The sequence below is a fragment of the Lampris incognitus genome, chromosome 14 (genome assembly GCF_029633865.1).
Source record: "Lampris incognitus isolate fLamInc1 chromosome 14, fLamInc1.hap2, whole genome shotgun sequence".
NCBI lineage: Eukaryota > Metazoa > Chordata > Actinopteri > Lampriformes > Lampridae > Lampris > Lampris incognitus.
The window spans coordinates 8,831,931-8,858,593 of NC_079224.1; the positions used below are offsets into that span (position 1 = coordinate 8,831,931).

A 26,663-nucleotide genomic window follows, 5' to 3' on the forward strand; every position below is an offset into this window, starting at 1 on the left:
GCGTCAAGTCAGTTTATTTTGTATTTGTGTAGCCTATTATCACAAATTACATATTTGCCCGAGCGGGCTGTGAAGATTTTATGAACCTTTTTTTTGGTGAGCACATGAATGTACAGACATGCATGTTAGGGTTGATACCCCTGTCTGTGGCCCTGACCGAGGCCTGGCAAGAAGAACTTGGTCCCTGGGCGCTGCACGGTGGCTGCCCACCGTTTCCGGTGTGTGCGTGTTGGGATGGGTTAAAAGCAAAGGAGGAATTTCCCCACGTTATCATTGTTATTATAAGCTAGGCGGCACAGTGGTTGGAGCGATCGCCTCATAGCATGAACGTCCTGGGTTCGAGCTGCGGGGTCGTCCAACCTTGGGGGTCATCCTCTGTGTGGAGTTTGCATGTTCTCATGTCTGCGTGGGTTTCCTCCGGTTTCCTCCCACAGTCCAAAAACATGTAGGTCAGGTGAATCAGCAGTACTAAATTGTCCCTAGGTATGAATGTGTGTGTGTGGGGGGGGTTTATGGCTGTCGGCCTGCCCAGCGTGTCTCCCCACCTGCCGCCCAATGACTGCTGGGATAGGCTCCAGCAACCCTGAGAAGGAGAAGCGGTTTGGATAATGAATGAATGCATTGATAAAGTACATCTTACAGTCAAGGGCAGAATTATTGACTTTGCTATTTGTATTGATCAGTTGTTTACAAAGGGTTAAAGTCTTCAACCTTACTTACTCGCCCTTTCATATGATGCCTACGAGTCTTTAGTACAGTGTTTCTCAACCCAGTCCTCAAGGAACCCCTATCCTGCAGATTTTCATTATAACCCTGCATAGGAAGCCCTGCTTGTACTTACTCGACCAATCATCTCATAGCACTTAATTATGCAAGGTGTGCAAACTCAGACATTCATTGCTGATTGGTTGAATAACTACCAACAGGTACCTATTCAGGATTGCAAAGAGAATCTGCAGGATAGGGGGTCCTTGAGGACTGGGTTGAGAAACACTGCTTTAGTATAACAAGTCTCACGAACAATATCAAACCAACCAAGTAAAAGTAACGTCTTGCTGACGAGTTCGTCCTGAATCTTATCCAGAGCTTTATTAATTTTATGGACAGAGCTTTTGATAGTCACTGATGTCTCGTATACACAAATAAACACATGTAGATGTATGGGCAACATTAGGCAAGTGCCCCTTTAGCCCTCCAGTCACGGGACAGCAAGTGAAGCAGGTCCTCCTCGTCCTCTTCCTCCAGGCTCTCTGACGCCTCTCGCGTGGGATTCCCCTCGTGCGCAGACTTGCTTCTAACCACGTCCCGCTTATCTCGCAGTACCTCCACTCGTCTGTAGCACTGGATCTGCTCGTCGATTTCGTCGATCTGGCGTTCAAGGCGACCCTCCTCGTCGTCCTCGGCTACAATGGCCTCCGACTTGGTGTTGACCTGGCGCATTTCCTTCTGAAACTCTTCCCACTCTTTGTCCAGGAGGTCTTTGGGTGCGTCGACTTTGCGTACTTTGGCGTCCCTCACCGGGTCGTCGAAGAAGCCCTCGGGCAGCGCCTCGGCGGTGTTTTCTTTCTTTTCCGCGCTTTTCTCCGGCTCGTCTGCTTTCAGGATGGACCCCGAATGAGAGACGGCGGGGGCGGGCGGGATCGAGCTGTCGAAGAAGTCCGCCGGTAGTCCCGCTGGAGCCGACTGACCCTTCCGTTGAACACCGCCCGGGGTCTCCGCGGGCTTGGCTGGGTCCTCGTCTTCCTTCTCATCCTCAGTATCGTCGTCGTCGTAGACCCCAGTTAAAAGGCCGAGACCTGTAGAGGTCTTAGTGGGACCACGTCCCTTATCGCTCGGTTTCTCGAAGAAATCACTGGGCAAGCCTTGCGAAGACTGGCCGGCAGCCGACGCCAATTTGGCCCTTTTCCCATTTATGTCCTCGGGGTCTTGGGTTTTTCTTTTGTCCGGCTGGCACTGTTGCGTCGGCTTCTGTCCTTTCAGATCAGACGCGTTTTCTCTGTGCTGTTTTCCGAGGACATGAGTTTGCCACAGAATCTCCGTCTTCACCTGCACATTGCACAAGACGCAGCTGAGGTGGCCGAGGCTGTTGTATTTGGCGAAGGGGGATTCGATGCGCTTCTTGTCTGTCGCCTGTCTCTGTTTTTGCCTCATTAAACGCCGAAGTTCGTCTTGATTTATAACTTTCTTCCCCTTTTTCGACGACGCCATCCCTGCGCGTAAACTAGCTTGACGCTATACACAAAGTTGCCTGCGAGGAAGAAAACACGTCGCGTTATGATGACGTCACAACGACGCTGGTTTTGTTTTTGGGCGTGGTTTCGGGCGGGGAAGAATCCAAAATATTATTGAAAATATGCAGATATTTCTGTTTGTACTGAGGAAATTATTACGTGTACATACTTTGCGGTTGCTTTCTGAGATACTTAATATAAAAACAACCTAAACTCAGGACGAGTCCACAGCGCCCACTTCACCAAGGTCTATGAAAGAATAAAAAAAATCCTTTAACGTATTAATTCACCCCCCCCCCAAAAGAAGTGAAGTCTTCAATTTTACGTCGGCGGCGAGCGTTAAAGATCATTATTCAGAGGAAAGAATCCATTTTGAAACCTTTTTCGACGGTTACCGACTTCGTTGCCGGCTAGGTAGTCTCGCGAGATTTCACGGAGCTAGCTAATCGTTAGCAAGCCTGCCGCTCGGCGGAATTTTGCCGCAAAGCGCTCGGAATCTGGGGATGCCGGAACATATACTCAAGGGGGACCGGTAGAAATGAGGATGTAGCCTCTAGACGTTCATTTGCACACTCGGCCGAATGTTAATATTGTCAGTGAGCTTTGTTGTTTAGTTCAATTTTCCGTTGTCGTCACCGCACCCGTCAACCTTCGTTATTTATTATTGTTGGCTAGCGTGCGTTAGCGGCTAGCATCGGCTTCCGAGTTACACAGCAGGTGTACTGATTGTCATATCGGACAACTACGACGGGGTGTTCGTGTTAGCTAAAGGGGTGTTAGCCAAAGGGGTGTTAGCCGCGGAGTTAAGTCTAATGCCCCGTCTGCAAATACTGTCGATGCTCGCTTGATCCACCGTCGATGTGATATATAATATATATATATTTATTTTATAACCAGCCTGCGTAGCGTCATTACCAACGCGAGTTATCGTTAGCTCGACATTCAGTCATGACCGGGGAAAAGATCCGCACCTTGCGGAAAGACCACAGCAAACCGAACAAAAATGACGATATCATGGATCGGTACGAGGAGCCTCCGAACGGCACCATCCCCAACGGCACCACTAACGCTTTCCGATCGAACAGGGCTTTTCAGAAACCAGCGAAACCTCTCGCCCTGCAGCAGCAGCAGCAGCAGCTTTCAAACATCAACGCGAACAATCTCAACGCCAACTCGCCGGTCGGCACCGTCGTCGACGACGACAACAAAAACCCAATAATCTTAACGCAGGAGGACTTGGGGTACCCTGTGCACGAGTGCGTGTTCCGAGGGGATGTGCGCCGGCTGTCCTCCCTCATCAGGAGCCACAGCATCTCTCAGAAGGATGTGCACGGTGGGTGGTCTAAGTGTTCCGTCAGCGTTGTAACTTAAACGTCGCGTATTCGTTACAACCGTTGCCTTCTCACTTGACGTTTCCATACTCGTGTCCCCCCTTTTCAGGAAACACGCCTCTTCACTTGGCTGTCATGCTGGGCCACAAAGGTGAGTTCAACAATGGAGATGACGGAACTGTTTTGAAACTTGTTCGAAGGGACATGAACGCATCGCATTTAAAAGTTAAATGGCCATTGCATATGATAATTGATATTTTTTTTTGCACTAACACCTGCTGATATGCATATATTTGCACTTTTAAGATTGAGTTGCAGTTGTGTTGTCATTTTATGTAAAGCACATTGTGCTGCCCTGTGTATCAAATGGTGTACATAAATAAATCTGACTTGACTTGACTCCATACAATGCTCATCAGTAGAATGGCCTGTCAGATGTTAAACCTAAGCCTACTAATTTCCTTGAGCGCAGGATGTCGCTCAGTGTCAGTCAGTGTACTGTGTTCCCACGCCTCCACATCTGTCATGATGTTAGCTCGTTGGAAGTGCATTTTGCCCTGCATAAACTGAACGTTTTCCAGCTTTTTTTCCAGTCTCTCTTCATTCTTTTTTTAGTATACCCCCACCGACTTCTGCTACAGTTAACTTGTCCTGTCTGACCTCTGCAGCATTAACACACAGATGCACAAGATGTCAGCAGTTTGGCTGATGGGGAAAGGGTCCTCAGTGACTTCTGATTTCTCTGACTGAGATGCAAGGGAATAGATTCCCCTGACTTTACTATCCAGAATGATGTCAGTTTTTAACGCCTGAGAATTATACCAATGCAAAACTCAGTTTATGACCAGAGGTTTAGGGTTTGAGAAGGATTAGTGGCCAGGTAAAATTTGTATCTTCGTCATTTAAGTCTTCATCCGTAGAACATTGCTCATAAAATTTGAAAAGGCAGTTTCCTTGCTTTGTTTTTAAAAACAAAACGTGCCTGAAGTGGTGCTCTGTTGTTAGATATATGCGAGTAGCTGATCGTGGCGTTCTGGAATACTGACAGTTTGGTTTAAAGTTAACATTTGGTAAGGTTTTGTTTTTCCTGTTTAGTTCATCATTTGGTAAAAATGCAACATATATTATACACAGAGATTAAAACAAGGGACTTAACATGGGAAAACAAACTCCATGATTATAACACAGTCAAAATATAATAAACATATTTCCAATTGAGAAGTCTGTCTTAACTTGATGTTTTTTTTTTTGTTTTTTTTTTCAGAATGTGCCCTCTTACTCCTGGCCCATAATGCCCCGGTAAAGATAAAGAATGCACAAGGATGGAGCCCTTTAGCAGAGGCCATCAGCTATGGTGACAGGCAAATGAGTAAGTCATTTAATTTTTGTTCTCTCTCTCACTGTATGGGTTTTACATAGAAGTCTCAAGTATCATCAAGGTTTTCACTGTTGGATGTTTCCAGGCTATAATCCCCGAGTAGACAAGTCCACATTTTTCTTAATATAGATGTTGGTAACATGCTCCTCAAGATCCCTTAAGTACATTTTGTTCATCAACTTTAAGCTTAATGGGTTTTTTTTATAGTTTTTTTATTTTATTTTTAGGCATCATGCCCTAAAGTGATTGAACCATTTGGTAGGAGTAATTTTATTGTAAGTTTTATTGTAAGTAGACTACTCTGATGGCAAAGACTGTCCAATAAAAATGTAATGCTGGGGAGGTGGGGATTTTCTCTGAGCACTCATCATCCAGATGGGCTGGAACACAGCCTGAACCATGGCTTAGTGTTAGGAAGCCATAAGCTTACTGCTCTCTCCCCTGTCTAATGATGCTACTGATTTTAGATCTATGACCGTTTATGGAATCGGTTAAAGAAAAAAGAAAGACCCCATGAAACATACATGAGTGTTGACTGGGTTTGTTATTGTATGTTTTATTATTTGGTATAATGATGGATTCATATTTTTAACATCACCAGTTAGCTGTTTTATTTGCAACAACAAATTACATAACTTAAGTCGTTTTCACAAGGCTTACCCAACTGTTTAGGTTTTTAGAAATAGAAATAAACCAGGATCATTGAAAGCCTTGACCTTTGTTATTCAGTGTAGTTTGTTGTTGCTGTTTGTTGTTGCTGTCTCTGTGCAGTGCAAACTAGATAGCTCATCAAGTGTATTATGTATTATATAAGTGTATTATAAACTCTGTGATGTAGACTTTGATATCCACCAGTTGAAGAAATGACTGTCAACCTTGTTAGTATGCATCTCTGCTCTCCACGCCTGCTGTAGCAGACAGACAGGCTTGGGACTGGGAGCTGGAGTTTTGCCATGGGAAGGTCACACCACAGTAAGGGGTGACACGCAGATAGGAAGGGGAAGAGGAGGTTGGCCACATTCAGTGTCCAGCAAGGACACACAAAGGCAATACAAAACTCCAGTGACACAGGATGTCTTTGGATAAGCAAATTCCACACAGTGCACAAAAGTAGACTTGCCTGTTGGTTAATGAAATGGCGATAGTAAGAAAGGAAAATACTGTGCATCTCATGTAATGAGGGTGATGCACAGCTTTTTGCAAAATATTGCAGAATGTGGCTAGTGTTGACCTCACACATTCTCTTTTCACTCTGACGTGTGCACACTGCAACAGCAGTTCACTTTAGGTGTCCATATGTAGTCTGCAGGGATAAGCTGCCCCTGCAGTACATGCTTTGTCAGCACTTCCTCCTACTCCCTTCTATTCCCAGTCAAGTATTTTCCCCATTGTCAAGATATCAGGAGTGCGTTGTAGATATATGGCTTTCAATTGTCATTCATCGTGGTGATTTCCAGCCACATCAGTATTCTTATCCTCCTGGACCTCTCTGTAGCCTTTGACACTATTTTCCCACACCATTCCCCTCAACTGCTTATCTGAATACCTAGGCCCCACTGGTGTAGCTCTCTCTTGGTTCCAGTCATATCTCGCCAACAAGAAACTGTCACCATCAGAGACTCCAGTTATACCCTAGCCCCAGTCAACCAAGGCTAGCCACAAGGCTCCATGCTTGGACCCCTCCTCTTTACCATCTGCATGCTCCCCCTAGGTCAGATCATCCGCCACCATAGTTTAAGTTTCCATTACTACGCTGATGACATGCAGCTTTATCTCAGCACTAGACCATCCTCTCTGCTCCCCCCACAATCCATTGTCAATTGCCTCCACCAAATAAAAATCAGGATGTCATCAAATCTACTCAAGCTAAATAGCAATAAGACTGAGCTCATGGTTGTGGCTCCCAAGGCGTTGCTCCGGAAGGTTGGAGATCTTCTTGACATGGATGGCTGCTCCATCTGGCCATCCCCAGAAATCCGCAACCTTGGTGTCATTCTGGACTCCACCCCCTCATTCCAGTCACACATCAAATCCGTCACAAAATCTGCTTTCTTTCACCTCAAAAACATTACCAGACTCTGGCCACTACTCTCAGACTCCGTAGCAGAGACCCTCATCCATGCCTTCATCACCTCCCATCTGAATTATTACAATGGAATCCTGTCTGGAGTACCTAGCAAAGCCCTAGACAGGCTTCAGTATGTAAAGAATTCATCTGCCAGGGTGCTCACCCACACCAAGCCCTGGCAACACATCACTCTCACCCTTGTCCACATTCACCGGCTCCTGGTCAAATCCTGCATTTCCTATAAAATCCTCCTCCTCACCTATAAATCCCTCCGTGCCCTTACCTCCGAGTACCTATGAGACCTCCTCAACCCCTATATTCCGTCCCGGAATCCGCAGTCCGCAGACATGGGCTTGCTTTCCATCCCCCACCAGCCTGCAGACTTTTGGGGATAGAGCCTTTAGTGTGGCAGCGCCCCACCCTTTGGAACTCTATTTCAGCAGAGAGCCGCAACACTGCTTCTTTTGACAATTTTAAAAGACTACTGAAAACCTATCTTTTTACTAAGGCCTATGGTCTAGTCTTTTTAGCTTCTTTTTTTTTGTTCTTACCTAGTGTAAAGCGTCCTTGGGTTCTTTGAAAGGCACTATACAAAACTAAGTTGTTGTTGATTTCATAGCTATCCATCTGATATCATTAAATGGCAACTTATTACTCTTACTAGGTATATTTGGGAGTGTTTTACTGTACAGGACAGTAAAACGCATCATGTGATGCATGTCACATGATGTCTCGCTTGAGTACAGACCTGAGCTTGATTTCAGCTCTTTTGCATGGGTAAACAATGAATACCTACACACATTCATGACTGTATGCTACAGTTTGGTGGCCTGACAAGCCAAGCTGTTACACAGCAATAGTCACGTATTTATTGGACTTTTTCCCTCTCAATGTCATTTCCTTAGTCACAGCAATACTGAGGAAGTTAAAGCAGCAGTCCAGAGAGAGTGTGGAGGATAAGAGGCCAAAACTACTGAAAGCTCTCAGAGAGGTGAGAATTACACTGGCTTTCATGGACGACACCACCACACCAAGCTAACCATCACCCGATACTTTTTTTTTTTAATTTGCTACCTACCTGGGTGCTCCAACTGATCTATCTGTCCTGTAAAATTCCATTAGGCCACAATTTGTATGAATGAAAGTAGACTGCTGTATTTACTAAATTATTTGCCTTAGTTATGCCACACCAAATTCATAAAGCAGGCACTCCTTAGGCAAATTAATCACTGAATATCAATTAAAAACTGCTGATTCCGTAAATAACTTACCTTTATGAGATTATAATGCAATCACGTCCTTTTCCACAGCTGGGTGACTTCTATCTAGAACTACATTGGGATTTTCAGAGTTGGGGTAAGTTTCAATGTTACACCAGAGGAAAGGTAAATCTTATACTTGCATGTTACTTCAAAATGCTCAATTGCAAAAACCAGCTTCACTATCTGAAGTAACTTTACTGATTGCTTCAAAGTTGCCTTTTACATCTGCTTTTGGCTTTCTGAAGCATTTATAATTAATCCCTTTCCCATCTTTTCAACCTATTCTGGCACCGTTTTTGTATTTTAGTGCCTTTGCTGTCAAGGATGCTGCCATCTGATGCTTGTAAGATTTACAAGCAAGGAATCAATATCAGGTAGTTCATACTTGCCAGACAGCTGTTGTCCGTACAGCTGTACTTTCAGAGATTTCATCTGTCCCACTAGATCTGCTGTAGTTTTATTTTATGGTCTGTGGCATTTTTACATATGCAGAAAAATGAGAAATTATCTCATCTTCTCCCTCACATTTCTCTCTTTTCCTGTTTTCTTTTTTCTTCTTTTCTTTTCCTCTTTGCCTCCTAATTTAGACTTGACACCACGCTAATAGACTTCACTGATATGAAGTGTCAGCGTGGAGATCTCAGCTTCATCTTCAATGGAGATGCTGCACCCTCCCAGTCCTTTGTAGTCTTGGACAATGAGGCGAAAGTGTACCAAAGAATACATCATGAGGTGTGTAAGCGGTTTCTCAGGGTTTGATCAGGTACATCCCAGCCTACTGTCAGTATGTGGTAATGGCTGATTATCTTTGAGGATTTTGTTTGTTTGTTTGTTTTTTTGTTTTTTAACTCCAAAGGAATCTGAGATGGAGACTGAAGAAGAAGTGGATATTCTGATGAGCAGCGACGTCTACTCTGCCACCCTTTCCACCAAGTCTATCACCTTCTCTCGTAGCCAGATTGGCTGGCTGTTCAGAGAAGACAAGACTGTAAGTCCTGCATGATAATGGTGTTGGATATACAATTTTAAAAAAATCAATTAAACCTTGGTAAAATTGGTTAAAAATAAAACAACAAAACGTTTTCTGCTCAAACTTTTAGTTCAGCTGTCATTGGAGATTAGTTCATAATAAAGCTATAAATCTGATTCATTTAGTGCTTATCTAAAATGCAGAATTGGAAAGTGTCTTACAAAAAGGGATTTAAAACACTAACTTTTATCCTGTAAAACAAGCAACACTAGAATTAATGCTGCGTTCCATTCAAAGTCCGAGGTTGGAATTTCCCATTTCCGACCTCCAAACGTTCCAGGTGCACAACGGCAAACATAAACAAAAAACATGGTTGATCGTGATAAACTATTTTTTTGGCAAGAGTATAAACAATCGAATTGTCAGCAATGCAGCCTCCACGCATATATAAACGAAACAGAGGAATAACTTTTGTGCAGCGATAACTTCCAGAGATTGTTAAGCATAACCAGCTACTTAATAACAGGTTTTACCATATGATAGTACGCATAATTGTAATTAAATACAGGTAAATATACTTTACATTGCCTTAATTGATGGTTTATCATTAACACTGTGCGCCTCCGTGGGTTCTGCCATTGTTGTGTGATGTCGGACAACTGCTTCTTCATGAAGTCAGGGTTGATGGATTTGTCCCGAGTTTACAAGTAGGAACTCCTGACTTACAGTGGCGTTCCATTGTACTTTTTCTAGTAGGAGGTCAGAAAATCTCAATTTCCGAGTTGTCTGGAATGCAGCATCAAGAGGGCAAATCTTTTAAAAAGTAGGTAAAAGTATGTTTTTAAACATACTGAACCAATGAACCCTAAACTCTTCGGGCAGGGGCTTCCACAGTTTGGGACCCCTTATTGCATTAAGAGGAGGATCCTGTTGACCAGCTCACAGGATATGAAGACATTTACATTTACCCATTTAGCAGATGCAGATGGGCAAAGCCACATATCAGTATTAAAGACATCTCATTTACGTATGATGTAAAATGCAAGTAGCAGATAGCAGTGATACTTGTGTACAAGTAAGTGCAAAACAGCAGTAGTGAATGCCATCAATAATAAGGGATTCATGTTAGCTGGAATGTGCCTCCAGCTAGGTTGAGACATTGTGGTATCACATGCTTTAGAGTAGATTGCACTTTGTGTGATCAGTAAAATCAATCCTAGATCTCTTAGATTTCCAGTTTTTTCATGCATTTCACTAGCTGTTTACTCTTTGACACAGATTAAAGTATAGTTGTATTTACAGCAAGCTTGAGACATAAGTGACTTTTAACTGAGGCAGGAGTAGGATCTTGCACAGCTTCCACACCTACAATGATGTGGTGTGTGCTGTCTGAATGCTTTGTTTACACTGGACCTTGCAGGTGTGAACACTCCACGCAGACTTTGGTGCGCCCCAAAATTTAGCCAAAATAAGGGTTTTTGGTCTGCCTCCAAATAGACTATGGTGTGGTCCATTTCCAATGTGAAAGCAATTTCAGGGATGTCTAGCTTAATTAAGGGAATGATGAGTCAATGTTATGCACTGCTGGCTCACGGTGGAATATTTTCATTGCCCTAGAAATCCAGAACCTCCAAAAAAAACATGGCAAGAGGGAGCATCATTGGCAGTTTATTACAACTTTGTCCGTTTTAGACCATGACAATAAATTCTGTATGCTATGTTTCTGTCGAACTCATTCTCTTATGTAGCTGGTTAGCGAATGAAGGGCAACTAGAATATATTGCTGTGACCCCAAACTGCATTGCCCTCATCCTGATTTCTTCATTTAGTTTGGTTTTAACAGAAATGTGTTTGGCATTATGAAACAATGTAACAACATTGTGGACTCTGCTCTGGTCCTTTTTACAGAGTTACATGTGAAAACAGCTTACTTTACTTACTTACTTTACTTTTTTTTGCTTACTTTACTTGAGGTAAAGGCATGGATGTTTTTTTGTTTTGTTTTTTGTAACATCTTGTATTCTGAATAGGAGAGAGTTGGGAATTTCCTGGCTGACTTCTATGCAGTTAATGGTCTGGTGCTGGAGTCCAGGAAACGTCGAGAGCACCTGAGTGAGGAAGACATTCTCAGGAACAAAGCCATCATGGAGAGCTTGAGTAAAGGGGGCAGCATCAGCGAGCAGAACTTTGAGGTGAATGAGATGAAGGATTAGATGCAATTGTGAGAAGGAATTTTGATGCATCAGTGACGCTCTTATTCTAATAATGACCAGTCTTATTTTTGTGTCCTCAGCCTGTGAGAAGGCAGTCCCTCACAGCACCAGCACCCAACACAATTTCTTGGGAAGAGTACATCACTGCCGAGCATGGAAAGTAAGTTACTTTTTTTTTATCATTTCATCATGGGCGGCAGGGTGGTACAGTGGTTAGCGTGATCGCCTCACAGCAAGAAGGTTCTGGGTTCGAGCCCCGGGGTAGTCCAACCTTGGGGGTCGTCCCAGGTCGTCCTGTGTGTAGTTTGCATGTTCTCCCCATGTCTGTGTGGGTTTCCTCCGAGTGCTGCGGTTTCCTCCCACAGTCCAAAGACATGTAGGTCAGGTGAATGGGCCATACTAAATTGTTCCTAGGGGTGTGTGTGTGTGTGTGTGTGTGTGTGTGTGTGTGTGTGTGTGTGTGTGTGTGTCGGCCCTGTGTGATGGCCTGGCGGCCTGTTCAGGGTGTCTCCCCGCCTGCCGCCCAATGACTGCTGGGATAGGCTTCAGCATCCCGGCAACACTGAGAGCAGGATAAGTGGTTCAGATAATGGATGGATGGATGTATGGATCATTTCATCACTCCTTGACATGGCTTATTTAGGATAGTTAAAAGAAAAAAAGCTGAGCCCTAAATTTTCTTGAACCACCAGGGATTATAAAAAGCTATGTCTTTGTTTGTCTGCCTTTCTCCCAACCTTCAGGCCACCTCATCTTGGGAGAGATCTTGTGTGCAAAGAGAGCAAGAAGAACTTCAAAGCGACTGTAGCTATGAGCCAGGATTTTCCTCTAGGCATCGAGTCGTAAGTACATCCCCGCCTCTTTCGATCTGTTTACAAATCTCTGCACTGACTGATTTTGGAGGAAGTTGAGACACTCTTTGGATCTTGGAAAAGTATTGGTTTACTGATAAAATTAGTCACATTGGGATACAATCGGGTTGCATGTTAAATTTGGCAGTCATTAATTAGATAATTAAAAGTTTCAGCTGAGGAATCCAAATGGTCAAAGATGTTCCTACTGTGCTAATAATTCCCATCACACACTTAGTGATTTTTTTTTTGGTTATATAAACTTATGTGGTAAGCAGGGAACTAGTTGGCAAGCCTTCTTGTTGAACTTTTCAGAAATTACCTAAGCTCATAACTCTTAATAGCCAAAATAACCACAAAGATTTGACTACATATGCAGGCATCATCAGTTTTCCCATTAAAAAAAACATGTTATTTTTGCTAAAACTAAGAAAATATATGACTCATCTCAAAAATGACAAGAGAAACTGTGTTTTTCTTCTAAATAAACAACTCCAGGTTTTCCTCTCAACTGATAATATGAAAATATCTGTCCATATAATGCTAGCACATAGTCTAGTTATCATGTGAGAGAGGTCCAAGGGACATGAGATCTAAGCAGAGATGTTGCCTGGAGGCCCCTATGCAGGGGCCCAGATTCTGGCCCTCTCATTAAACTGGATGTCGGTTAGCTTGCTTATTGTCTAATAGCATACGCTTCTAATGATAGGCCAGAGGTTGAGAATTACTAGTCCAGGCTCTGTCTACCTCCTTAAGTCTTCCCAATAACCACCTTATTGCACTCTATTGGCCTGATGAATAGGGTACAATGCACCATAGTTAACAACTAATTCTCTTGAATGCAGCCGGAGTGTTGGATTTCATTTAAGCAATAAATATAATTTTACTGCTGAGGAAATGTTAATTTCAACAGTCTCGTGCATTCGATAAGAAATCCTCATATCCGGCTCAGTAAATCAGAAAATGTTTTCACCTTTTTATGTCAGACAGGGAGAGACATGTTAAACCCTACTGAGCCCTGCCTGGCCCAGGAGAGAGAATAAAGGTTCAAAAACTAGCAAGATTTTATTCCAGCAGTGCAAAGCAACAAGCAGAAATATAATGAAAAGTTTAAAGGTAATAATTTCCACAAGGGTATACATCAGAAGATAAATCAACAACCAGAGATGCATCAGTCCAGTAAAAGAATGTTCATGGTAGAGACCAAACCCCTAAAAGTTACAAAACAATCGGCTCAAAATAATTACCAGTGGAGCGCACAAGAAGCTTCCCTTCTCTGGGCAAGTGTCCTTTTATTGTCTGTGTGACATGACCTTCTATGTATGTGACATGGTCCCATATCAATATATCTAATGGCTAACAGCCACTCATTGTCAATTAATGTGGACTATCTTGCACAATGTAATCACAAGTTATAATATTTGTGGAATTTAGAATGTAGAATAATTGATCTGGAGGAATACACAGTGACAGCCTACATCGGTAAGTGTACAGATGATGTCCCAGTCACCAAAACCATCTCTTCGCGGGCCAACTAGAAGCCCTGACTGGCAGCATAAGTCCAGGCGCTGCTGAGGACCCGGAATGCTGCATTCAGATCCGGTGGGAAGGCAGCCCTCAAGACAGCAAGGGCCAACCTGTCGTGCGGCATCAGTGAGGCCAAAAGACAATATGCACAGAGAATCAACAGCCACTTCACTGATAGCCGAAACACACACCACTTGTGGAAGGGCATCCAGGCCGTCACTGGCTACAAGCCTCCTCCTCAGACCTGTGGCGGTGCCCCCACCCTCCCAGTCGCACTGAATGACTTCTGCACACGATATGAGAGACTGAACAAAGTACTGGTGGTAAAGACCACATCCCTGATGGATGATAAGGTTCTGCAAGTGACTGCAGTTGATGTGAGAAAGACCCTCCCCTGAGTCAACCCACACAAAGCTATAGGTCCAGACAGAATCCCAGGCCGAGCCATCAGGGACTGTGCTGAGCAGCTGGCAGATGTCCTTGCTGACATCTTCAACATCTCGCTGTCCCAAGCAGTCATCCCCACGTGTTTCAAGTCTACCACCGTCATACCAGTGCCAAAGAAGTCCCCTGTGACCTGCCTCATTGACTACCGCCCCATTGCACTGACTCCCATCATCATGAAGTGCTTTGAGAGACTGGTCGTGAAGTACATCAAGTCTGAATCGGCCAAAAAGCTGCCAACAGGGGTCCGACTAGTGCCGACAGTTCGGGACACACCGCAAAAACTAGGGTCACAGACGCTCACTGACGGCCTGACATTGGCCAACGGTCCGTCGGCCTGGTGTGTCAGGGCCCTACAAGGGTGGGGATACCTGCTGTCATTTTAGACTGAAGAGGTCACTTAGATGAGTGATGAAACGTTCTCTCTCAATAAACGTTGTGTCCAGGTGAACTGATTCAACTTTCTGTGATTTTCTTACCTGGATTATTGAGCATGCATCAAGACATCCCTCCAGAAGAGGTTGGCTTTTCCTCCAAAGGGGATGATGTTGTAAATAGTGGCGGTGTAGTTGAGACATCCATTCTTTTTTTTCCTAGAAAAGGTGTTGTTGGATTAAGTAGAGGAGGTGATTTGAAGCACTCCATGAAGAGATATTCACTCTTCAATATAAGACGCACATCTCCAACAGCCCTACTATTACATAGCCTGTTATTTCAGTTATGCTGAATGGTTAATGCAGCCACCAGTGGGCAGCGTGGTGGCACAGTGTTTAGCGCTGTCACCTCACAGCAAGAAGGTCTTGGGTTCGAATCTCGGGGTTGTCCAACCTTGGGTTCATCTCAGGTCGTTCTCTGTGTGGAGTTTGCGTGTTCTCCCCGTGTCTGCGGTGGGTTTTCTCCAGGTGCTCCAGTTTCCCCCCACCTTCAGAAAGACATGCATGTTAGGGTTAATACTCCTGTCTGTGTCCCTGACCGAGGCATGGCGAGACGAACTGGGGTTGGTCCCCGGGCGCTACACAGCTAGAATGTGTTAAATGCAGAGCGTAACTTCCCTACGGGGATCAATAAAGTATCTCAAAAATCTCAATTCTTCTTCGTTACAGCTGGTGAGTTATGTTGGTACCCCAGGATTACTTAAGATCACTTTGAAACTTTTAAAAGACCGTTTATATTGTCGAACATGTCGGATACAAATTAAGTTGGGCTAGCAGGCAAGTGTCTCATGTGATCTCTTTATTCAAGATCTGACGTTACTTGGAAGGGCTATTTTGTTCCATCTCCAGGGGGAAACCCTGAAGTTGTGAAACTGAACTGAGGTGTGAGCTACTGCACTGAATGCAAATGTGTTTCATAACTGACGTGTCCATTTCCTACCGTTTCCAGATTACTGAACGTACTGGAGGTGATCGCCCCTTTTAAACACTTCAACAAGCTCAGAGAATTTGTCCAGATGAAACTTCCTCCAGGTTTTCCAGTAAAACTGGGTATGTATCAAGTACGGTCTTGCCGTTGGGTTTATGTTTGTGGTCAAACATAGATTGTACATATTAATGGTTTCTTTAATTTTTTTTTTTAGACATCCCCGTCTTCCCGACTATCACAGCGACCGTCACCTTTCAGGAATTTCACTACGATGAATTTGAAGACTCGATTTTCTCCATCCCCGCCGAGTACAAAGAGGATCCCAGTCGTTTCCCGGACCTGTGATCTAGCTAGCACATCGTAAGCACTTAGACATCTCGACTACGAAACACTGACAAACTCCCATTTTACTATGTGATCTTTTTAAAAGGGAATCAATCTCTTGACAATTTTTTTTTTTGTTTTTTTGTTTTTGTAGATACTCGAAAGCAAATCAATGCAAAAACAGATCTTTAAAATGTACTATACTACGTTCGGATGCATATCAGTAGTACGTTTTATGAAACCATAGTAACAGGTACTACTCGCTGTTCACCAGCTGAACGGTGCGTTCACTGCTCTGTGCTGCTCTCCTCCTGGGAAGGTTGCAGGACTCAGAAGGGGCTCCTTCAGCCTCGTCCGAATGTGTCGACTATGTCTACTCCACTTCCGACTCCGGACACTGACCGGCGTTCCCTCATTGCATTTTGGTCCTCTCGAAGCTGCACTGTTGGTCATCTGTAAATAATCCACTAAAGACGAAGACTAAGATAGATTTAAGAGTAAACGACTAGTGTCAGATATAGCTATACGATACTGAACCGAGCTTTTCATGTTGTAAATGATGTACAGTACATTCTCAAAGGAACAATACTGTAGCAATACATTTCCGGTATTTCAGAAGGTTTTTTAACCGGGTGCGAGGAAGTTTGGCATAAAACGACATTCTTACAGTTCGATACCCAAGCCTTTTTCTCCAGCGCAGGATGTGACGTCCTGCTTTTCAGGTTAGCTCACGCTACTTCCTGGCCGTCTCGTTTCATTTGTCGTCCTCATGGGGACTTGTGTTCTGTGCGAGTGAATCATTATATAAGGTTTGTATGTTCGTGTGGAAACGCAGATGGAATATCAGGAAAATGTTCTAGTTTAATACTGCACTGATATGAAGTATTATTTAACGCATGCTAATGCTATATGACAGAAAATCACTAAGCATCTTTGAACTATATTTCCTAAACACTTGTAATACCTACATCTTCCTATTTAGAGTACAAGGAAAGAAACCAAATATCTTTAGCATTTTCACAGACCTCTCAGTGCTTTTACTCTGTTAGCAGTGCTCATATTTTTCATGTGCGTTCTACCTTCGGGTAAATAAACTGTGAAGCTTTTGGTCCCACTGTTGAGACGGACAGCTTGACCCACCGAGATGTTTGACGTCAGCTAACATGTATCGTAGCTTTACCAACTTGACATCCCTTTAAATAAAGCACCAGCACCGTGTCTCCACCCACTTCCTGTCAGTACAAACATGGGTAACACTTCATAATAATTTTAAATGAAGCACCAGCACCGTGTCTCCACCCACTTCCTGTCAGTACAAACATGGGTAACACTAGTAATAGTTACTACACAAATAAAGCATTAGTTTAGTAGTAACTACTGAATTCATCATTTGTAAAGCAAGACATGCACCAATGGGTAGTGTGTTAATACATGTTCTATAAATACTTAATACTGCAATTCATGATTAATTCATGCACAAATGTACATCTAAATACTTTGTTAATCATGTACTTACACTTTCCTTTAGACTTTTTTGAGTCTCAGGGTACTGCTGGCCTTTCAGTCTCATTTGTAGCTACTTTTTAAGGCATAGATAGTCCTCACTTTAGATGAGGTCACACAAAATACTTAACTAGTAACTACCCAAATTAATCATGAATTGCAGTATTAAGAATTTATAAAACATCTATTAACACACTAACCATTGGTGCATGTCTTGCTTTACAAATACTCAGTAGTTACTACTTAACTAATGCTTTGTTTGTGTAGTTACAAAGTGTTACCCAAACATTTTATTTCTATTTATTTATTCATTTTGGCTTTTTCTCCCCAATTGTATCTGGCCAATTACCCCACTCTTCTGAGCCGTCCTGGTCGCTGCTCCACCCCCTCTGCCGATCCGGGGAGGGCTGCAGACTACCACATGCCTCCTCCGATACATGTGGAGTCGCCAGCCGCTTCTTTTCACCTGACAGGAGTTTCGCCAGGGGGACATAATGTATAGGAGGATCACACTATTCCCCGCCCCAATCGACCAGAGGAGGTGCTAGTGCAGCGACCAGGACACATACCCACATCTGGCTCCCCACCCGCAGACATGGCCAATTGTGTCTGTAGGGACACCGGACCAAGCCGGAGGTAACACGGGGATTCGATCTGGCGATCCCCGTGTTGGTAGGCAACGGAATAGACCGCTATGCTACCCAGATGCCCCCAGTACAAACATCTTAAACTGTTCTGTCTTTCAACCTCTAAGGTGGTGTGCATGCAGCAGCCATAAATTCAGTGGCAGAAAAGTTTCCCTAAATAGGCCTTTATTATATAAAAGATAACCACCGAGACATTTTAAACTTGCAAATGACAAACACTAGCTTTAGCTACTTGAATAGATGTGTGTGGGGGGGGGGGCTGCGGCACTGTACCACAATTGGCATACATCAACAAAAAAAGGGGGGCATGTGAGCGACAGAAAAGCCACCTAAAAAAAACATACATAGCAAACTATTCCAGTCAACTGCAGAGAAAAAACAGAACATGGCCACTTTAAAGCAATGTGAAGAACAAAACATCAGCATCATCATAAATTCATCTGTGAGAGTTGACAACCCTGCACTGCAAGATTGCCAGAGTAGTCTAACCTTCTGTGAGAAACAATACATCTGAAAAACTTCACATTCAAGTTTGTTTGTTTTTTTTTGACAAAAAAAACAAAAGAATTACAGAACATGTTCATAACCAAAATCTAAGGATAATGGAGACTGAAGCATCATGCCTGTGTGTCTGTGTGTGTGTGGTGGTGGGGGGGGGGGCATGATGGTAACAATGGCACTCAGTCGCTGACGTCCATGTCTTCTTCATGGCGATCATCAGCGCCGTTGACCTTGGCCTGCTTCACTGGTCGCCCAGTGCCATTGCTGTTACCTTCTACAGACCGGGGGGACAAGGCAGAGTCGTCAGAATCCTTCCTGTCCTCCCGCTCCTTCTCGCTGTCATAGCCTTGCTCCTCCTCATCGTAATCCCTTGTGATCTGCAAAGGACACCGGTTGATGTTTGTCATGTGTACGTACTCCAGTTAAACTGTGTGGGATTTGCATCAAGACAGCAGTCGAGACAGAACGTAAAAAGGAAAATGCATACGGAGAACACAGAATTCCTACTGACAGGTACCAACCTTTACATCTCCTTTCTCTCCATCAGATTTCCTCTCCCGCTCTCTTTCTTTGTCTTTACTTCTCTTCTTTTTGCTGACGGAGCGCTCCCGTTCCTCGCGGCTGCGTTCTTTATCACTCCTGCGCTCCCTCTCCCTTTCCTTGTCCCTTTTCTTTTCCTTCTTGTGTCTTAAGAGCAGAAAGGAAAATCAGCATGTCTGGTTTGTAAAAAGTGTATTGGCCGTTCCCCTATACAAACATTCTATGCAATGTTTTAACATGTAGTATTAACTGACCAGCGATGTCTGCATTTGATGCTTCATATGAAAAACCAACCTCCTGGGCGATGGAGTCCTGGAGCTCCTCCTTTTAGGGGACTTTTTAGGGGACCGGCTTAAACTGCGACTTCGCCTGCGTCTTCTGCATTATGGAACAGTACACAAATAAAGAGTTAAAACCTTTTTTGTTACATGTAAATGCATGTATATATGTCAGTGCCATCAGTTTATTTTTGTGTCCTAGCAGTACCGGCTGATGCTGCGAGACCTTCTAGTCATACTGTAGCTTTTCGGTGGTGTTTTGGACCTTCTTCGTCCAGAGTCATCTTTCTTTCTATCCCTATGAACAAGTATAAACTTAACATCTTAAATTCACAGGTGAAACTACACATACAAAGAATGTATAAACCATTAAATCCCTGGCAAAGCTATTATTATTTGATTACACCAGTTAAATACATTCCAAATCAGTGTAGCTCTAGGTGGGGGTAGGTGGTGGTGTGGATTTGTACTTTGTAATCTAAACTGTTCTCGGGGAAATGAGGATGAGCTAGTTAGTGAGGTCGCATGGCAAGTAGATGGCCCACATTGCCGTTATTTGTCTTGTCGAAGCGTCTTTTGACAAGATATTTGATTCCGGCCTGAGTGGGCAGCACTGCAAAAATTGTTCCCCAACCAGAGGAAAAATCTACTGCTTGTAGGACTAATACATTTCATCAGATTTATCTAGGGTTAGAAAATACACTCATGAGCTCAGCTGAGTTGGTTTGAAGTTTGGCCTGTTGCACACTGTTACCCACCTAGACCTGCTACAAGATCGTCTGCCTCGATCTCTTGAATGGGACTTTCTCCTGCGCGGGCTTTTGGAGCGCCTCCTGCTTCTGGAATTCGAGCGTCGCCTTGACCTGCTCCTGGTTCGTCTGCAAACACAATCACTAATGATTTAACTCTAGTCTCCACACACACACACACACACACACATTTTAACCTTCCTTTTTCTTTTAATATATAAATTCATTTCTGATTTTTCCCTTTTTTCTCCCAATTTAGTGGCCAATCGATCCCGATTTTAGTTCAAACACCCACCCTCATGCATGCGTTCGCCAACTGCATCTCTCCGGCCGGCAGTCTCGAAGGAGACGCCTTGCCACTTTCGTGACAAGGTGAATCCAGGCCGAGCCACTGCTTTATCCGACACACACACAGAGACGCATTCATGTGATGAATACAAGCCGACTCCACCCCCCTCCCGAAGACAGCGTTGCCAATTATCGCTGCTTCATCGAGTCTGGCCATAGTCAGATCTGACGAGACCGGGTCACAAACCCCGGTCCCCAGTGGGCAACTGCATCGACACAAAGCCGATGCTTAGGCCGCTACACCACTGCGGACCCACATTTTATGTTTTTATCATTTGGACAGTAGTTCATCACCTGTGCCTCGAACGAGATCGAGATCTTCTCCTCCTGGACCTTGATCGGGATCGAGAGTGCTTCTTTTTGCTTTCCTTATCTGCAGGTGGACAAATATTGTTTTTTCATGTTAAGCATTTTATTTTTGCGGCATTAGACAAAATCGGAATTGCTTTGGCCACTTACTTCCAGGCTCAATAGCGGCAGAGATCAACGACTGGGCCTCTCTGACTCTTTTCATGGCCTCTTCGATCTCTTTACTGGATGAGTCAACCTTCAGGCCTGGATTCATATTCATGCCAGCAGCCATGGGATTCAGTCTAATGGAAATTGACCAATGAGCACATTAAAAGGAGAGGATTTGGTGGACGTTTTTGACCAAAGCACTTGGACAATGCTAAATTAATCCCATGTTGTAACCGTTGTGCTATACAGGACCACTTATGGTTTACAGTACAAATCACCGGTAGGGCAGATGGTTCTAGACCTAACATAACTAATGTTGACATTCATTTATTGATCCAGAGAATTTGCACCTATTATTCCCAAAGAAAAGAGAGGCAAAAAGATGCTTTTTCCATTTAAAACGTATGTAACCACTAGGTCTTCATGGGCTGTCCCCAGATACTGATGCACCTTCAAGATTAACTTACTTGGGGTCAGTCATAAACTTCAAGAGTTGATCAGCAGCCTGTAAGCGACAGCGAGGAAAAGATTTAAATGATCTTATCAATTATACTTTGAGAAAATTGTAAAAAAAAAAAACTGTCAAGAAAATCTCTCACCTGAGGATTCATGTTGGGGCCTGGAAATCCAAACGCAGCCATTGCATCCATGTTGGGCCCCCCGAAAGGATTCCCTGCCATCTGGAATACATGACAACACAAAACCATGTAAAGAAACCGCTGGAAGTCTGCTCTGTGTAAACTCTTTTGAACACAAGCTAAAAAGATTCTGGTCGCTCATTCATGTTGACTTTACCCTATCTGTATTTTGACTTTGGAACTTAAACACAGGGATCAGGTTCAGCTCCACCGTACAACCACAGCAGAATGAACAACAGAATTACTTGGAAAAAACAAAGAACGATCACTTTAAAGAAGCAAAGAGGAACTGGTGTTTCTTTGTGGGACATTTTTTGTCGTGCCAGTTCTGAGTCCTTCCAAACCCAAGGTGCACAAAGCACCAGAGTTCTGCTACCCAGAGGAGATATCTTGCTGGGGGCATGTTTTTGGTAAAAGATGTATGACATGGTTAGTTTCAGCATAAATTAATGTTTTATGAAGTTTAATATTTGTTGTTTGGTTTTTATGCTGACAGTGAAGAACAAGACAAAACAACACAAAATTAGTACTAGTTCTAGAAACACTACTTTGGTATACCGGTGTCGTTCTTACACCGGGTAAAGGGGTACTTTTCAGTACTGGGACACAACACAAAACCAATTGATATGTGATCCTGTGTTTAGATTATCTGAACCAAGGAGGAACATGTTAACCTATAAAAAGGAAACATAAAATCTTACTGATGGATTGGGCGTTGGGTTGGGTGTTGGAAGAAGTCCCCCTCCGGGAAGAATTCCTGCAACGGCGTTTGCTGGCGCCAGCAGTGACAAAGCTTTAGCCTCATCTGGAATAGAGCCTACAGGGAAACAAAGCAGGCATTAGGAGAAGATGATGATGTGCACGCAAACATCTACAAAAGGAAAATTTGGGGGGGGGGGGGAGAAGAATTCACATGACATTCCTCAAATTATGTTTTGTAAACATCAACATGGTTACCTTCTAGATCAGAAGAATTCCCTTAAGTCATTTAATCATTGCAGTGGCATAACTATTGCTGGGAAATATCACACTACTCCAATGAACACTGCCAAGAATATATCACCTGAACATGTTTTTTAAGTCATGAACCAAACGTTAGCAAGCACAGCGGCTTCTCCAGTTGGGTGTGCCCTCAATTTTCATATAGATGTTTACTGAAACAAGCGACTCACGTTGGGCGGCTTCGCTACTAAAAGCACAGAGAAAAATCGAGATACACAAAAAAAAAAGAATTTCAAGGATTTGGCAAGAACACTATACAGGCGGTCAGTTTTCTACTTACCCAAAGCACAAGTCAGTGGATAAAGCGGTAAACACTATATGACAGTTAGAGGATTCAAAGTAGGCAGTGTGTCTGCAGTACACTAATCTTGTAGTAACCTTACCTGTCACTGTCATCTATTCACATCACCTATACATGAGCGACCGAATAAAAACAACCTTCATTTGCAATCTGCATGTGATTAGCTACAAGGCCCAGTGTGATACAATGTTAAAACACTTCAACAAACTCTCAAAGAAAAATCAAAATTAATCCACCCATGACGAAACAGTTCTTTCATAGAACAGAAAATACAGCCTAAATACGGACACACTTGACAACATTTAAAAAAAAAAGGGGGGGCACAATGGAGAGAGAAATTGGCTGCAGGAGACAAAACTGTTGGGTGGTATTTTCAGCAGGGCCTGGTATACAGGACTGGCTGAGCCAGGAAAAAGAACTGTAAAACACAACAACAAAAAAGACCACTGTTAAAGAGAGTGTATTGTACTAACACGGTCATGTCAGGTGGGTATTTAAGACAGCTGACGATAAGATGCAGAACAATTAACGCATGAAACAACCATTAGAAGTAAATGAATTACTTCAGCAAGATCTCAGATGTGTTTGATTATGATAAATGTTCCCCTTCTAATGCCCCAAAGATAAGCGGGTGCCTTTCAAGTCAGGCGACTTCTCGAGGTTAGTGTGTGCGCTATGGGCTATGATTTGCCTGAAATGTAGTTCTTACCATGTGATCTGAAACTGAGTAATATCAGATGGCTGAATACACAGCTGATTAACACCCAGTCTAGCTGCAAGCCCTTCCACGTTACATTTTGGCCTTTACCCCATCCAGTATTTGGTTAGCTTGCAAAGCCTTTTTCTATTAGCAATTAATTGGATCTCAAGGAACACACCCTAAGCCATCAATTGCACTGAATACATCCAAGTTTTGGGTGTATCCTGAGCAGAGTTAAAGGGTTTTCCAAACAGCATAGACTGAACCCTCATTCTTTGGATGTGCATCTGATATTTGATCCATTTCATGTTTTACTTAAAGTGCCTAGAGCCTAGAAAAGAGAAAGTGTGAAGGAAAGAGAAGGCAGAGAAAGAATAGACACAAAAAGAGAGAGGGGTGGGGCTTGAATGCTTGCTGGCCTTTGCAAATGTCTACAATCCCCTGTTGGCAGGCAGAGGACCACTTTCAGCCATCAACGAGGGGACTGCTTTTGCCTTCTCCACTACAAAAATCACACACACACAAATAACAGAGAGAAGTTTAACAGAGGATAGTCCAATATGGGGGGAGAAAATAAAATGCATGGTTAAGTGTATACACAACTTCATTTCTGCACTTTGAAGTGTCTGCAGCACCCACAGCTTGGGAATGTTCACATCCTAGTCGGTAAAGCAGACTTTGGTATACTGTGCTTTGTGATCACAGAACACTCAAATGGTATATTTAGAAAGATTTGTCGCTTGCTACCTACTTTTCGCCATACATTGTCATTGATGTTGCATCCGGGTTGGAAGTAAATTGAGGCGATATGAGTTGCATTGCCTCAGTATACCAAGAATCTGTCTTGGGAAATCTGCAATCAACACCTCTTCCAAGGAATCACGAAAAGTATAAGACGACTGGAGGGATCGGCATCACTGATGACATTCCCAAGATGAGCTAAATAAGCTCATACTGTGAGCCTACAATGTGACTGGTCAAAAATCACTCAAACCACAAGTGGGATAGTCCAAATCCACAGATGTCCCACTTGTTTGAGAACTATGTTATTTGATCAACAAAGACCACTTGTACATAGGCGTAAATAAGACACCAACCTTCAGCAAATGGAACAACAATCAGTGCTCTGTCCACAAAAACGGTGTTCGTCAAATGCTGGGACACTCCAACAGACTCAGGCTCCTGGAACTTCACAAAGCACACCCGTGACGTCACTGGCATAGGCGAATCACTAATGGGGAAAAAAGAGGCACGCCGTTAGACAAAAGTCTCCATCACAGGACATGGGCTGAAGGTCCTGGGTTTGAATCAACCTCATGGTCCAACGCAATAAAGATAATTGTAATACCACTTAAGACAAGAGTTATTTTTGTTTCCACTTTGGTGTAAATGTGAGGCATCCATGACAAAATAACACATACATCTCGGCAACCATTGCAGTTACTGCAAGGGGTGCAATAATTTGACTTAACAATCCTAAATACGGAAGTTATGGTACATAGTCTCTGGCACATAAGACAGCCAAAAAACATTTCATAAGACGAAAAAAATGTTGCATGCCCGGTTAATGATGAGCATACAAATTAAACCCAAGGAGGTTAACAAGAACTGCCTGAAGAACCAGACTGAACACTGCATGCCGGCAGATCCTAAACCAGATGTGGATAACCCAGATTCAGGAATCTAGGTCCGCGTTATCAGCATAATGAAGCGTAAGGATGGACGTGTGTCATTTGTCTCCCCCCCTCCCCTCCCCCCTTGGCAGAGGTGGAAAACCCCGGGCCAGAAGGTAAAAACCCTAACCATGTCTTTACTCCATCCATGTATTAAACCAGCTAATTTGGGAAACTAGTCAGTGCAATCTGATGGTTTAGTACATGGGTGGAGTAAAGACACGGTTAGGGGTTTTTACTTTCTGGACCGGGTTTTTCCACCTCTGCCCCTTGGTTTCAGTCTCATCCGTCCACCCATCACCCAAACCGCTGATCCTGCTCTGGGGGTGGCGGGGATGCTGGAGCCTATCCCAGCAGTCACTGCGCGGCAGGCCGGGCAGGCACCCCGGACAGGCCGCCAGGCCATCGCAGCTTCAGTCTCGGTGTTTTAATTATTCACGATCGATTTCATTAGCGCCGCCCTCGGACTCTGGATCAGTGGGGGGGGGACACATATTTGGCCGACGCGTTGTTGAAACCAGTTTAATCAAATCCTGACTGGTTCGGTTTTGGTTCGGCGTTGCAGTAACGCCTCGCATCTGTGTTTTGGTTTTTGGTAAACAAGGTTTGGGTCGCCATAGCAATGCTAGCGAGTGCAGGGCCGGTTTATGCTAGCGGCCTTAGCCTACAGTGCAGCTAGCGCGCTACCGCCAGGAAAGATCTCACGGCATCGGGACGGTGCCGGGACGCCGGGACGCCGGGTCGCCGGCTGGCTGGCCCCGGGACGGGACGGGGCGCCATACTTACTCCGGCGGAAATAACTTGAGCTCCTCGATGGTTCCCAGAAAGCCGAACAGCGTTCGCATCTGTTCCGACGTCGTGCTCGGAGACACGTTCGTCACTTGCACTACTTTCGTGGTGTAATTCATCTTCCCACACTTGAGTTACAAAAGGCGACGACGCCAAAAACCTTCACCGCTTCGCTTCAGCAACGTCGGGGTAGCGTACACTGACTGGCGGACCATCCGATGAACCAAAACGAAAACTGGTCTCAGCTGGGCAGGGTAACTACAATAGGCCGCTGCGTCCAACCGCCATATTGAGGACTCGGTGAAATGTCGCCTCGGCGCATGCCCAGGGCCTTCCCGCAGCTGCGCAGACGGCTTCTTCCGGCTGTCCCCGTTGAGGGGGTCACGGTCACCTCGAATCTCTCGCTCTCTCTCTCTCTCTCTTTTAATTGAACAGCTGTTCAAAGCTTGGCTTTGGGATCTTCGCGGTACACGAAAGGGAACGGATGCATAAAAGTATAAGGAAAAAAGAAAAAAAACATCACAGATAAGAGATTGAAATATTTGATATTTGACGTTGTGATCTGTAGCGAGAG

At 44.0% G+C, this 26,663-nt stretch overlaps 3 protein-coding genes across 6 annotated transcripts; 1 reads left to right on the forward strand and 2 right to left on the reverse strand.

The window, feature by feature from the left end:
• Positions 1-50: 50 nt before the first annotated feature.
• znf830 (zinc finger protein 830) lies at positions 51-2,290 on the reverse strand. The gene has a single exon (XM_056293228.1). The coding sequence runs from the start codon at positions 2,206-2,208 to the stop codon at positions 1,171-1,173; it is 1,038 nt and encodes a 345-aa protein (XP_056149203.1). The 5' UTR covers positions 2,209-2,290; the 3' UTR covers positions 51-1,170.
• Positions 2,291-2,612: 322 nt separating this feature from the next.
• On the forward strand, positions 2,613-17,193 carry LOC130123960 (ankyrin repeat domain-containing protein 13C-like). 2 transcript variants are annotated; one of them, XM_056293297.1, is made up of 14 exons: positions 2,613-3,564; positions 3,672-3,713; positions 4,827-4,931; positions 7,914-7,999; positions 8,319-8,364; positions 8,578-8,644; positions 8,858-9,002; positions 9,127-9,258; positions 11,271-11,432; positions 11,534-11,613; positions 12,197-12,295; positions 15,659-15,759; positions 15,852-15,997; positions 16,209-17,193. In XM_056293297.1, exons 1-13 carry the CDS (start codon positions 3,180-3,182, stop codon positions 15,980-15,982), a joined length of 1,581 nt encoding a protein of 526 aa, XP_056149272.1. In that variant the 5' UTR covers positions 2,613-3,179; the 3' UTR covers positions 15,983-15,997; positions 16,209-17,193. The 2 variants fall into 2 exon arrangements, with proteins under 2 accessions (XP_056149272.1, XP_056149271.1); XM_056293296.1 differs by having other exon boundaries at positions 15,852-17,193.
• Positions 17,194-18,646: 1,453 nt separating this feature from the next.
• Positions 18,647-26,374, reverse strand: LOC130123699 (serine/arginine-rich splicing factor 11-like). 3 transcript variants are annotated; one of them, XM_056292957.1, is made up of 12 exons: positions 26,087-26,374; positions 24,725-24,858; positions 22,326-22,441; positions 21,586-21,666; positions 21,454-21,491; positions 20,987-21,120; positions 20,822-20,900; positions 20,189-20,308; positions 19,639-19,728; positions 19,447-19,530; positions 19,134-19,299; positions 18,647-18,989 (listed from the first exon to the last, which is right to left on the reverse strand). In XM_056292957.1, the coding sequence occupies exons 1-12, from the start codon at positions 26,206-26,208 to the stop codon at positions 18,792-18,794; spliced, it is 1,362 nt and encodes a 453-aa protein (XP_056148932.1). In that variant the 5' UTR covers positions 26,209-26,374; the 3' UTR covers positions 18,647-18,791. The 3 variants fall into 3 exon arrangements, 2 of the variants coding, with proteins under 2 accessions (XP_056148932.1, XP_056148933.1); XM_056292958.1 differs by lacking the exon at positions 26,087-26,374 and adding an exon at positions 22,688-22,813 and having other exon boundaries at positions 24,725-24,856; XR_008811344.1 differs by having other exon boundaries at positions 18,852-18,989; positions 19,407-19,530.
• Positions 26,375-26,663: the final 289 nt, after the last annotated feature.

Coding starts and splice junctions, on each gene's coding strand:
- znf830 (XM_056293228.1), bottom strand. CDS start 2,208: ATGGCGTCGTCGAAAAAGGGGAAGAAAGTTATAAATCAAGACGAACTT.
- LOC130123960 (XM_056293296.1), top strand. CDS start 3,180: ATGACCGGGGAAAAGATCCGCACCTTGCGGAAAGACCACAGCAAACCG. Junction 4,932..7,913: donor CTATGGTGACAGGCAAATGA/GTAAGTCATTTA, acceptor TCATTTCCTTAG/TCACAGCAATACTGAGGAAG. Junction 11,433..11,533: donor TCAGCGAGCAGAACTTTGAG/GTGAATGAGATG, acceptor TTGTGTCCTCAG/CCTGTGAGAAGGCAGTCCCT.
- LOC130123699 (XM_056292957.1), bottom strand. CDS start 26,208: ATGAATTACACCACGAAAGTAGTGCAAGTGACGAACGTGTCTCCGAGC. Junction 24,859..26,086: donor CTCAAGTTATTTCCGCCGGA/GTAAGTATGGCG, acceptor TTTCCCCATTAG/TGATTCGCCTATGCCAGTGA. Junction 21,121..21,453: donor AAGTTTATGACTGACCCCAA/GTAAGTTAATCT, acceptor AATTTCCATTAG/ACTGAATCCCATGGCTGCTG.